The sequence below is a fragment of the Protomyctophum parallelum genome (assembly GCF_964188405.1).
Source record: "Protomyctophum parallelum genome assembly, chromosome: 2".
Taxonomy (NCBI): domain Eukaryota; kingdom Metazoa; phylum Chordata; class Actinopteri; order Myctophiformes; family Myctophidae; genus Protomyctophum; species Protomyctophum parallelum.
The window spans coordinates 14,130,800-14,144,617 of NC_139699.1; the positions used below are offsets into that span (position 1 = coordinate 14,130,800).

Here is a 13,818-nt window from a genome sequence, read left to right on the forward strand (position 1 = left end):
AAATTGAGTAGTCTGATTACTGTGCTATACTTTGCAGTGGCGTAAAAATAGCCGATCTACAAATAACAATACGATATGGCTTGTTTTTCTGTAAAGTCGCTTGAAAAATAAATGATTTGTAGTTGGCTGGTTGCGTTTCTAAAGTGTATAGTAGTTGTTTAGTTGCTTGGACTTGCTTCCTAATGTTTAAACCAGTGGATCCTGTATTTCTTCACGTCAAGGAACCCCAGATTAATATGAAATTGTACACGGACATCCATCTGAAAATATTTTGTGCCAGCGACCGCCATACACGATTTGAGTTGTTGAATAATATTCAAAATATTACAATTTTGTCTCAATCTCTTTGAAAATAACAGATGTACAACCTCACTATGCGTCACTGTGAGCTTGTAGATCTGCACATTTAATTTGTGCTTGTTTTCAGAGGCCTGGGCGCCTGTTTCTCTTGCAAAAAGTTACGCACACACAAAACGCAAAGGCTTATGGGACACTGGAAACAGGTCAATAGGCTTCCTTCGCTTGATGTTGTGTAAAGCAATCAGTGCTAATTTTCACAGCAAATTCAGATTTAATCGTCTTAGTCTTTTGAATAACACCATTTAGTTTTAGTCCTAATAGTCTTAGTCGACTAAATATCAAAATATTAGTATTTTAGTGTTCCAACAAATTGAACAGTGCCGTACAAATAAACATGCAGGACGACTGTATAGTGTGTGTCTCTCTCTGTGTGTGTGTGTGTGTGTGTGTGTGTGTGTGTGTGTGTGTGTGTGTGTGTGACTCTGAGCATGTGGGAGCGCACATTCAACCCGCTGAATGCTGCTTCAAACCGCAAGTATTCTGCTCAACATCACACACACCACTGCACACACACTGGGGCGAGTGCTGTCTTTCAGTCTGTCTGTGTGTCTGTGTGTCTGTGTGTCTGTGTGTGTGTGTGTGTGTGTGTGTGTGTGTGTGTGTGTGTGTGTGTGTGTGTGTGTGTGTGTGTGTGTGTGTGTGTGTGTGTGTGTGTGTGTGCGCGCGCGCGCGTGCGCGCGTGCGTGCGCGCGTGCGTGCGTGCGTGAACGCGCGTGCGATATAAGAAGGGCCATAAGCATGGATCAGAGTTGAAATCTGGGCCAGTCTGCCCACATCCTTTCCTCTGGGCCTTTTGTCAGTCTTTATTCAACACTCGTTCTTTCATTCTCCGTTTCTTTTGCGTGAGCTCTCTCAGCGGGTGCGCAGGGTGCAACGCACGTGTACGATGGTGAAAACCCATTTATACCGACCAGCACGACTATTAGGTAATTAGGTTATCCCATTTTGACCTGAGATCAGATTCTAAAAATGTCTTCTAAATCCTCTGACAGTTTTCTGAAAAAGCTATGTTTCTATGTCAGTCGTTCTTCGATTTTTCAAAAAATAGCAGACCTACAAGCTCGTAGAGATCTGCTATTTTTCAATAGCTAAAGCATAACATGATGCTAACACCAAAAGGGGTTTCCGCCCAAAATGGGTTATAGTGATAAGTATGAATGAAGCATTCAGAGCATGTCTACATTCACATTGTATGTATTTCTCATTAGCTCATTAGGCTACACACCAACCACATTTAACTGAATGGAGTCATTTGAATGTATTCTGAATCCTCCCTAGGTACCCTCTAAAAAAAGCCATGCTGTAATCCTGGTCTCTACACCGCCTCCCCCTGCTCACTAGCCCCGAGCTAGTGTCGATGTTTTTAAATCACTTCACGTTCTCTCTCCCTCCTACCTCTCTCACCTAATTGTGCCCTACGCCCCACCTAGAGCATTAAGGTCTGCGGACAAGCTGCTGCTGGTCGAGCTCACGACCAGTAAGAGGAGCAGGGGTGATCGTGCTTTTGCTGCTGCAGGCCCCAAGCTCTGGAACATGCTGCCCCTCCATATTAGATCTGCCGAGTCAATTAGGGCTTTTAAATCCCTCCTCAAAACTCATCTGTTCTCCCTCGCCTTTAACTGCACCTGATTTACCTGTATATTGATTTCCTGCTCTGTGCTATTTATGCTTTGTTTTATATTTTATTGTCTCTTTTCATTGTTTTATATTGCTATGCTCTACTGTCTTGTTTTTCCTCTATTCAGCACTTTGGTCAGCTTTGGCTGTTGTGAAGGTGCTATACAAATAAAGTTTGATTTGATTTGATTTGAAGCAAGACGCTGAACCCCTAATTGCTCCTGATGTGCAGGTTGGTGTGTGTGTGTGTGTGCGTGTGTGCGTGTGTGCGTGCTTACCTCTTTGTGTGAGGAGGTGAGCTGTTCTTCTAAAGTGCTGCATCGTTCCAACGCCACGCGTAGTCGTTCTCTCACCTGAACACAACGACCTTATTAATACACTGATTAACACGAATTATACAACAGGTTGTTTTGAGGAAGCAATCCCATTGGTTGAAACAACCTTCTAGCCGTGGTTCAAACGAGCACCACTCCACACCTAATCAAAACAAATAATTCAGCTGCTCTGTTTTCCCAGAGCGCAGTTGCTTTCGGAACTCGCCCTTCAGGCTCGTTCCTGCAGCATCGCAGGCATGCATTAATGACGTTAAACCACCCCCTCTCGTGTAATATTGCTTAATTAATACACTAATTAACACATTAACGTAAACACAACACTGATTAATCGGGGAAAGATGGGAAGATGAAAGCTAATTTATGCATCAGAGAAACAGTACCACAAATGCAATGCATTTAAAAAGTATGGTTATTTTTTAAAGCATAAATCAGACAGACAGACAGGCAGGCAGGCAGGCAGGCAGACAGGCAGACAGACAGACAGACAGACAGACAGACAGACAGACAGACAGACAGACAGACAGACAGACAGACAGACAGACAGACGGCCTACCTTCTCGTCGAGGGCTTTGTGATGCTCGAAGAGGGACTTGAGTGCTTTGAGGACCTCCACCTCGCTGGAGACCCCTGCTGGCGACTGAGCCTGTCGCTTCACCACCGTCATCCTCAGACTGCGCTCATGACGAGATACCAGGCACTCCAGATGTTCTAGGAGGAGCTAAACACAACGATAACACCAACTATAAGACACTCCAGATGTTAAACACAATGATAACACTAACTATAAGACACTCCCGATGTTAAACACAATGATAACACTAACTATAAGACACTCCTGATGTTCAAGGAGGAGCTAAACACAATGATAACACCAACTATAAGACACTCCAGATGTTCTAGGAGGAGCTAAACACAATGATAACACCAACTATAAGACACTCCAGATGTTCTAGGAGGAGCTAAACACAATGATAACACCAACTATAAGACACTCCAGAATCCAGATGTTCAAGGAGGAGCTAAACACAATGATAACACCAACTATAAGACACTCCAGATGTTCTAGAAGGAGCTAAACACAATGATAACACCAACTATAAGACACTCCAGATGTTCAAGGAGGAGCTAAACACAATGATAACACCAACTATAAGACACTCCAGATGTTCTAGGAGGAGCTAAACACAATGATAACACCAACTATAAGACACTCCAGATGTTCAAGGAGGAGCTAAACACAATGATATCACCAACTATAAGACACTCCAGATCTTCTAGAAGGAGCTAAACACAATGATAACACCAACTATAAGACACTCCAGATGTTCAAGGAGGAGCTAAACACAATGATAACACCAACTATAAGACACTCCAGATGTTCAAGGAGGAGCTAAACACAATGATAACACCAACTATTTTATATATCAACATTAACAGCATGTGTGGAGATTGTTCTGCTAAATTAAAGCTGAGAACGTGGGTGGCTCACACGTCCAGAGCTTTAGAATGCAGCTGTGATAAGACTGAGAGTGTGTGTGTGTGTGTGTGTGTGTGTGTGTGTGTGTGTGTGTGTGTGTGTGTGTGTGTGTGTGTGTGTGTGTGTGTGTGTGTGTGTGTGTGTGTGTGTGTGTGTGCGCGTGCGCGCGTGCCACTAACTCGCGTGTTGTTCCTCTCGGCCTTCAGCTCTGCGATCTCCTCCTCTTTCTCCAGCAGATGTTCTCGACAGATGTTCACCTCCTTGGTCAGAGCAGCAAACTCCTGAAACACAAAAAAACACAACAGATGTTCAGCTCCTTGTTCAGAGCAGCAAACTCCTGTGACATGACAGAAGACACAGCGAGCATGAAGGTCTACTTCCTGACATCAGCAGGTCTACTTCCTGACATCAGTCAGCACTACAGCGGAGCAGACAGACGGTGAATTCTGTACCAAACCCCATGACGTCACTCGCTCATCCCCTGGTCCAGGGTCGCAGAAGTTAAAATTTATATAGTCTGATATAAGCATTGTTAAATGTAAACCGTGTAGGATGTGAAATTACGTCTCCTCCTGTCACTTTTGGAGGATGCCTCGTACAATCTAAACTTCTCAAAATGTACAGAAACAAGGCCGTTTTTTGAGGATATTTCTCACGGAATGGTAGAGAATGGCTACACGCGGTCCTATATGCAATGTCAGATTGGCGTTGGTTACACAGGGCGGCTTTGCATTGAGTTGTTAAAATAAATTCCGCACAGATCGGATCTGGTCACTTGCAAAAGGTAGTGTGAATTTCCGGGCAAAAAGACCGGAAAAAGAGAGAGAGAGAGAGAGAGAGAGAGAGAGAGAGAGAGAGGTGCAGGGCAGAGAGAGACAGAGAAGCGATAGCGCTCTTATGCTACATTTCCAGGGGATCTCCCCCAGGTTTTTTTCTTTTTACAAAACATGTGCGGTCTCTGAGGCTAGTATCAGGTCTTCTGACCCTTCCATTCACACAAGCCTCTTCACTTCCCTGGACACACAATCTGAGCACTCCTCCAATCACAAGGTCTCCTGTATGTTTTGTTAGCAAAATGCCTGAGCGATAGTTGGTGTGTGGACACCCGTAGTACCCTTGATGTTTTAGTAAATACAATATATCTAAAGGTCAGTGCACATGTGTAAACGCTATAGAGGACATTACAACATAACTGATCTGACTTTCCCCAGTCTGACACAATAAACAATGGAAAGAACAATTATAATGTTTTTTCCAATAACATTGGTTTTCACCAGAGTTGCTCTATTATGAAGCAAAGCTGTCCTTGAAACCACACCATTATTGTTAACAGGACATAAGAGTTAAAAGATATTGATATAAAAACAGAAGCAGATTCAGGATCATTCTGGCTTATTTTGATTGTATTACTACAGAGAAGTAATTGTATTTTACTAGTACATACAGACAATGTCTTAACTCCAGATAAGTATGTGTACTTTATTACTGTAGATGACGTCTTAACTCCAGCTAGTCAAAGCATGCATGACGTCTCCATTTTACGTCTTTTATGTCTTTGATGACATGTACTGAGGACTGGAAACACGACGAGCTTGTAGATCTGCTGTTTTTGGCAAAGAGATTTGGTGTAGGCGGGAGAAAAAAAGTCTGGGCACGTCAAAGAGATGGCAGGGCTCTAAATTAACCATTTTTACTTGGTAGCACTGGTGCTCCCAAATTCAGAATGAAGGAGCACCAGAAATAAATTAGAAAGCACCCACCAAAAAAATTTATATATACACACAGGTAGATCTGATCACCCAGCTGATGTTAATCACCCACTTAATTAATGTCCACGGACTGATGACGAGAGGTTAGGGAGAGCAGAACAAGCCAAGGAGATATTTCTTTACAAAAATCATAACTCTGGACAGGAATGGACTAGGAAGTAGGAACTTAGTTTTTTTTGACATGCTCAGATATTTATCTCGCGACAGTTTCGGTCGCGATCGTTTTGGTCGCACTACAGCAATTATATGCAGTGGCATTGGTGCTCCCAGTTATATTTTTAGATCGCACAGATTAAAATTCAGGCGCAAAATGGTCGCAATTTCGAGCCCTGGATGGGTTTTTAAGGAAAAGGAAAGGAGGCCGAGGACTGAGCCCTGGGGGACGCCCAGTGGTCAACCTGTGTCTGAGGACAAGCTCCTTTTCTTTAGCCGTTAAAAAAAATACAATTAATGTCATAAAATATTGATAATAAAGCAGAGAACGGAGAGATGGAAAAACGGCTGTTGTCCTCCCCGATGGGAATGTTATGTTAGGACTGCAGGGTGTTTTATAGCAGAGTTTAATGTAGGAAACAAAAGGGTGTCTTTGCCAGGTTGTCCGCTTAAAACATATTCACATTTCTCCTCCTCTCTGTGTGTGTCATGTACACACACACACACACACACACACACACACACACACACACACACACACACACACACACACACACACACACACACACACACACACACACACACACACACACACACACACACACACACACACACACACACACACACACACACACCAATCTCACTTCAAATATCATTATTTTGGGGGTCCACATCTCAAACATATTAGTTTATTATTTTATTTATTTTGGGGGGGGTGGGGGGTTGTGACCCTTGAGGTAAACAAGGCACCAATAAAGACAGCAGTAGCACTGGGGCTACAGATATACGATGGCAGTGTCAACAAGCAGTGAGTCAAACACTGCCTCAGAGTTAGTGGAATATAATAAGTCAGACTGCGGTACGAGTTAGTGAAATATGAGCACGTGGTCATACACGGACGTGTGTCAGGAAATGGGCCCGATGCTTTGAGTTTTCAGGAGCTGCAGAGGGCAGACATACAGTGAGGAGGAGGAGGGGGGGGGGGAGGGGGAGGAGGAGGAGGAGGAGAGGGGGGAGGAGGAGGAGGGGAGGGGGGAGGAGGAGGAGGAGGGGAGGGGGAGGAGGGGAGGGGGGAGGAGGATGAGGAGGAGGGGGAAGGGGAGGAGGAGGAGGGGAGGGGGAGGAGGAGGGGAGGGGGGAGGAGGAGGAGGAGGAGGAGGAGGAGGAGGGGGAAGGGGAGGAGGAAGAAGTAGGTCGGGAGTGGCTTATTGTCTACAATGCCCTATAGACGCCTGGGAGACGGAGTCTATCCCCGTTAGAATGCCCTGTAGACCCCTGGGAGACGGAGTCTATCCCCGTTACAATGCCCTATAGACCTCTGGGAGATGGAGTCTGTCCCAGTTACAATGCCCTATAGACCCCTGGGAGATGGAATCTATCCCCGTTACAATGCCCTATAGACCTCTGGGAGATGGAGTCTGTCCCCGTTGCAATGTGCTAGACCCCTGGGAGATGGAGTCTGTCACCGTTACAATGCGCTAGACCTCTGGGAGATGGAGTCTGTCCCTGTTACAATGTGCTAGACCCCTGGGAGATGGAGTCTGTCCCCGTTACAATGTGCTAGACCCCTGGGAGATGGAGTCTATCCCAGTTACAATGCCCTGTAGACCTCTGGGAGATGGATGGGTAATGTGTAATACCCGAGTGGATCCGAGGAGACACACAAGAATATATATATAAACAAAAAAACTAAACAAAAATTAATAGTAATACCACCAACCATCAATAAGAAAAAGGAGGAGCAACTAAGCACACTGATTATGCCCTAGTTGGAGGAGGAGGAGGAGGCCGCCCCTGGAATGTTTGTGCATTCCAATGGAAGGTTACGCACATGGTGAGAGGGAAGGGTAGGGGGGGGATGTACTGCCCCTTCTGAAGTTATAAACGTGTGTAGACGATGAAACACAATGGCTTTGCCGTTTGCGTTGATTTAGAGACCACTCAGACCAGGCAAGATAAACACAGTTTGCTGTCCATAAACGCCCCGTTTTCAGCACTGTTACATTATCCTCCTTTATATTACTTGGATAGTCATTTATCTTTATACTACTTGGATAGTCATTTATCTTGCTAAAACTAGCAGCAGATTAAATGTTTAGCCATATCAAGCAGACTGTCTGTCTGCATAAAGCAGGCTGTCTGTCTGCATAAAGCAGGCTGTCTGTCTGCATAAAGCAGGCTGTCTGCATGAAGCAGGCTGTCTGTCTGCATAAACCAGGCTGTCTGTCTGCATAAACCAGGCTGTCTGTCTGCATAAAGCAGGCTGTCTGTCTGCATAAAGCAGGCTGTCTGTCTGCATAAAGCAGGCTGTCTGTCTGCATAAAGCAGGCTGTCTGTCTGCATAAAGCAGGCTGTCTGTCTGCATAAAGCAGGCTGTCTGTCTGCATAAAGCAGGCTGTCTGTCTGCATAAGTAGCAGCTGCAATCAATCTAACGACCAATTGAATTATTCTCCGACGGTAAGACTTGTAGATCAGCTCTGACACGATGCACCGTGGTAAGACTTGTAGATCAGCTCTGACACGATGCACCGTGGTAAGACTTGTAGATCAGCTCTGACACGATGCACCGTGGTAAGACAAAGGACAAACCAGGCAATGGGCCCTTGTCTGTGTCTTTGTGCGTGCGTGCCGTCTGGTGTGTTCATATAGTGTGTACTGTAGTGAGTTCACTACCACCGGTTGGTTCCCAATGGGAACTCAGTTCTTAGTCCATCTGCCAGAATTAATACATGATAACCCTTTCACAGTAGTAGCTTTTTCATATTTTCGATTATTTTGCATATTTTCCTACATAATGCCTCATTTGCATATTTAAAAATTAAACATTTGTAATACAATAAATCATTGTCTTCATGTAACTAATCAACTGGGGAAGTGTAATGGTTTAAAGTTTAATTTAATAGTTTTAAAGTTTAATAACAATCTATAGGTATAGTTTTGCACACTCAATTCATAATTAACGTTTCAATTTTGGAGCTCTGGCTCATGGACTAAGAACCAAAAATAACTGAACCGGTTCCCATGGGAACAAACCGTGTCAAGTTCCATTATGTATTCTACATTTGAGACCACCTGGAACCTCCTCAAGGGCCACAGGTTGGAAACCACTGGTCTGATGTAGTGTGTACTGTCCAGTGAGTCCAGACCGACTCATACAGTTTGTACTTGGAAGGAATTCATGGAATGTAGTTTGTGAGGCCGAGGTGACATTGACCTTTGACCTGGTACTTCAGGTCTAATCGGTTCATACTGTGGGTCTAAACCAAGTGGACGTGTAGTGCCAAAATGTCATTAAAATCCCTCGTGGCATTCCTGAGACCAGTTAACCCCAATCATAATGCCCTCTGCTGTCCTGATAGCCTAGCAGGGAGAAACATTATTTTCCTGCAATATTTTCTTTTACCAAATGACCAGAGACGGGTGATTTTGTGTCCTGGGAATGCTGTGTGAATATTGGGTGAGAGCGTACGTTTGCTTGGGGTGAGAGAGTACAGTACACTTGCATGGGTGTGCATATCAAAACAATAGGCATGTAACGATATATCGTATATCGCGATATATCAATATTATATCCCGACGATATGTATCGATTTATTAAAAATAAAAATCGGGGGGGCTAGTGTGTGATAAGAAATGTCAGCTGTAATCATATTCCATCATATTCACATGATTTTGGAGAGAAATGAGACAGTAGAGGCCTGGAGAGGGGAGCTGTATAATGTGTCTGTGACTGTGCCCAGGTGATGGTCGTTATTGATGCTCATTATACATCAAGGAAGGCAATTATCTTTGCAATGTAGTTAAATAAAAATTGTGAAAAAAGCTTTGGGGGGAAGATAAATCATAAAAAAAAAAAAAATGGTCATTTGAAAATATCGTGAAATATCGTATCGTGAACCTGATATCGTGATACGTATCGTATCGTGAGTTGAGTGTATCGTTACATGCCTACAAAACAACAAACTAATTTGTTCTAAAGATCCGTTTCAACGCCATGCCCGAGAGAACGAGATTAATCTACCTTTTCCCAGGTAGCCATGCCCGAGAGAACGAGATTTGATTAAGACAAAATGTCCAAAGTAAGTCAGCCACCGGTGTCGCTCATAAATAACCCTGCACTGCACTGAACTCTAACTCTAAATAATATATATATTATTTGGGACTATAGAGCGTCGCAGTCCCGCCCTCTTTCATGACGACGCCAGGCCCAGGAAATAATTACCAACTGACTGTAGAAAGTACAGTAAAGAACTTGGAACTAATTCAATTCAAGATTACCTTTTTTCACCTTAGAAATATTGCACAAATCAGAGCCTATTTGTCATTGGACGATGCAAAAACGCTGATCCACGCCTTTGTTTTTTCTCGGCTTGATTACCGCAATCAGTGCAATGCACTTTTTTCTGGACTGCCAAAGAAAACAACTGACAGATTACGACTTGTCCAAAATGGGGCAAACGGAGTTTTAACTAAAACTAAGATGACAGAACACATTACTCCTGTTTTAGCTTCACTACATTGGCTTCCGGTTGTCTTTAAATTTGTACTCGTTTATAAATCTCTCAATGGTCTCGCACCTTCCTACCTACATGACTGCCTGCTAAGGTTGGGCGATATGCCAATTTTTTTCAACCGCCAATCGTCTGACCAATATTCGCCGATTGACGATGTATTCGTGTCATAAAAGTAAAGTGAGAACAGCTCACTGCAGGTCGCAAAAAAGCCAGATCTACAAGCTCTCAAGGCACCGCGTCCTGCCTGTTTTCGCAGCTCCGTTCGCTAGGCGTTGAGAGCTTGTAGATCAGTCTGTTTCTGCAGACTGCAGCGCAGCTGCGCAGCCAGGGTAACTTGCTCCCTTCCCTCCCCGCACCGGTCGTCGGAGGCTCGGAGCGGAGCCCACAAGCTGCTGCGGCCAGGCTGATCCACACAGGCTCTCAAGGCATCGCGTCCTGCCTGTTTTTGCAGTGTCGTTCGCTACGCGTTGAGAGCTTGTAGATCTGTCTATTTTTGCAGCCCTGGTGTCGGGGTTAGTTCACGTTGTCAATAAAAATAACTTGGATTACAGGCGGAGATGAAGTTCAATCAGTGGGTTGCACCAGTATTGGCTACACGCTAAGCTAAGCCCTAAGCTAATGAATGATCCCCGTGCCTATACACTAACACTAGTAGACCGTTTTTTTTATTTCCCCCCCCGCCACTCACGGGTGAGGCATTGGGATTGTGATGAGACACGAGACAGCAGTGTGCATTCTGTTGTGACTGTTTATTATTAAACTGCATGGGTCTGGACTCCGGAGCTTAAACAACATGTAGGCTACAGCCTCCCTCGGCTCCCAGGCAGGCTGCCGTAAGTGCCGTGCCCCGGTGCCCGATGCTGCTGAGTGCGGGGACTGTGGGAGCATACCATTATAACGGGGGATTTCCACCCAGCCGCTGTTACTACTTTGCTGGGCCAAATTGATTCACATGTTGCTCACACTTTACAGGTTATCTGGGCTAAATCGTCCAGAGAAATCGCCTAATAAAAATATTCGGCGATTGGATTCGTATATTCGCGATTGACGATGTATTCGTATCGTCACCCAACCCTACTGCCTGCCTGCCTAAATATGTCCCAAAACACCCACTCAGGCCTTCCACTGCTGGCCTGCTCGCTGTGCCTAAAAATAAAAAACACCACTCTACATGAAGCTTTTTCCATAGCGGTGGCATCATATTGGAAGTAACAACAACTCTACATGAAGCTTTTCCCACACCGGTGGCATCGTATTGGAACAACAACTCTACATGAAGCTTCCCCCACACCGGTGGCATCGTATTGGAACAACAATAACTCTACATGAAGCTTTACCCACACCGGTGGCATCATATTGGAACAACAATAACTCTACATGAAGCTTTCCCACACCGGTGGCATCATATTGGAACAACAATAACTCTACATGAAGCTTTACCCACACCGGTGGCATTGTATTGGAACAACAACTCTACATGAAGCTTTCCCACACCGGTGGCATCATATTGGAACAACAACAACTCTACATGAAGCTTTACCCACACCGGTGGCATCGTATTGGAACAACAACAACTCTACATGAAGCTTTACCCACACCGGTGGCATCGTATTGGAACAACAACAACTCTACATGAAGCTTTACCCACACCGGTGGCATTGTATTGGAACAACAACTCTACATGAAGCTTTCCCACACCGGTGGCATCATATTGGAACAACAACAACTCTACATGAAGCTTTACCCACACCGGTGGCATCGTATTGGAACAACAACTCTACAATACACAAACAAAGTGTGTCAGCCTAAGGCCTGACTCACACCTTTCGATCTAGCATACAACATGGATGCACGCTAGATGTACGAGACTCGTTTACTGATGCAAGCTCCCAATGCAGCTTTCGGCTGCGTTTCGACTGCCCCCCCCCCCTCCCCGTCATACAACATAACGTATTGGAACAACAACAACTCTACATGAAGCTTTACCCACACCGGTGGCATTGTATTGAACAACAACAACTCTACATGAAGCTTTTAGCCACACCGGTGGCATCGTATTGGAACAACAAAAACTCTACATGAAGCTTTACCCACACCGGTGGCATCGTATTGGAACAACAACAACTCTACATGAAGCTTTTACCCACACCGGTGGCATCGTATTGAACAACAACAACTCTACATGAAGCTTTACCCACACCGGTGGCATTGTATTGAACAACAACAACTCTACATGAACCTTTTCCCACACCGGTGGCATTGTATTGGAACAACAATAACTCTACATGAAGCTTTACCCACACCGGTGGCATCGTATTGAACAACAACTCTACATGAAGCTTTACCCACACCGGTGGCATCGTATTGAACAACAACAACTCTACATGAAGCTTTACCCACACCGGTGGCATTGTATTGAACAACAACAACTCTACATGAAGCTTTCCCACACCGGTGGCATTGTATTGAACAACAACAACTCTACATGAAGCTTTACCCACACCGGTGGCATCGTATTGGAACAACAACAACTCTACATGAAGCTTTTACCACACCGGTGGCATCGTATTGGAACAACAACTCTACAATACACAAACACAAAGTGTGTCAGCCTAAGGCCTGACTCACACCTTTCGATCTAGCATACAACATGGATGCACGCTAGATGTACGAGACTCGTTTACTGATGCAAGCTCCCAATGCAGCTTTCGGCTGCGTTTCGACTGCCCCCCCCTCCCCGTCATACAACAAAAATGTTGTGTCAAACCATGTGACTCCCATTGGAAATGCATTGCGAGCTTGCATCAAGTAAACAAGTCTCATGCATCAGCTATACATCAATCTGTTGTGAAGGTGTGAGTCAGGCCTAGCTAAGGCTTCACTCACACGGTCTCACACCCGAGCGTGGCACCGTGGTGCCTACCTGAGCGTGGCACCTGAAAGCTGGGAAGGTTTGTTAAAGGTGTTAATAACAGAAGGTGTGTCAGCGTAGCAGAAGGTTTGTGTTCCCTCTGCAGGTTCTAAAGGTAATAAAAGGTGTTGAGCTTAGGTTCATGTAACCACCATGTGGGCAGAGCAGTGTTCAGCTCCCCCAGCAGGGAGTCTCTCTCATGGCTGACCTTGTGGCAGCTTGCCCTGGGGTCAGGCCCAGGGTCTATTAAAGGCTCTTAAAAGGTGTTAAAGGTAATAAAAGGTATTAAGAGGTTGGTACCTGGGGCAGGGCGGTGTTGAGCTGCCTCTGCAGCGAGTCCCTCTCGTGGCTGACCTCGTGCAGCTTGCCCTGCGTCAGGCCCAGGTTCTCCTGGCTCTCCCGCAGCGTGTCCAGCAGCCGGTCCCTCTCCTCCAGCATGGACACCATCAGGGACTCAAAGTGACCCTCGGAGTCCGACTGCAGGGGAGAGCCGGACCCGCGGCCGCCCCCTCCCCCCCCGCCGGGCCCCTCGGCCTCGCTGATGGTGGGCATCACCTCGCACATCATCTGGAGAGACAGAGAGAGAGAGGAAGAATTAGAATAATCACCTCGCACATCATCTGGAGACACAGAGAGAGAGGGAATCATAGAGGGTATGCGCATGACGTCATCATCATACCC

General features: G+C 45.4%; 1 protein-coding gene across 2 annotated transcripts in view; it reads right to left on the reverse strand.

Moving 5' to 3' along the window:
• Positions 1 to 13,818, reverse strand: part of ppfia1 (PTPRF interacting protein alpha 1) — a 70,490-nt gene that overhangs the window by 37,439 nt on the left and 19,233 nt on the right. For both annotated transcript variants that reach the window (XM_083759611.1, XM_083759612.1), the window contains exons 2-5: positions 13,438 to 13,704; positions 3,969 to 4,070; positions 2,866 to 3,030; positions 2,256 to 2,330 (exon numbers count right to left, since the gene is read on the reverse strand). In XM_083759611.1, the coding sequence (XP_083615737.1) occupies positions 2,256 to 2,330; positions 2,866 to 3,030; positions 3,969 to 4,070; positions 13,438 to 13,704 (609 nt within the window). The remainder of the gene's footprint in view (positions 1 to 2,255; positions 2,331 to 2,865; positions 3,031 to 3,968; positions 4,071 to 13,437; positions 13,705 to 13,818) is intronic.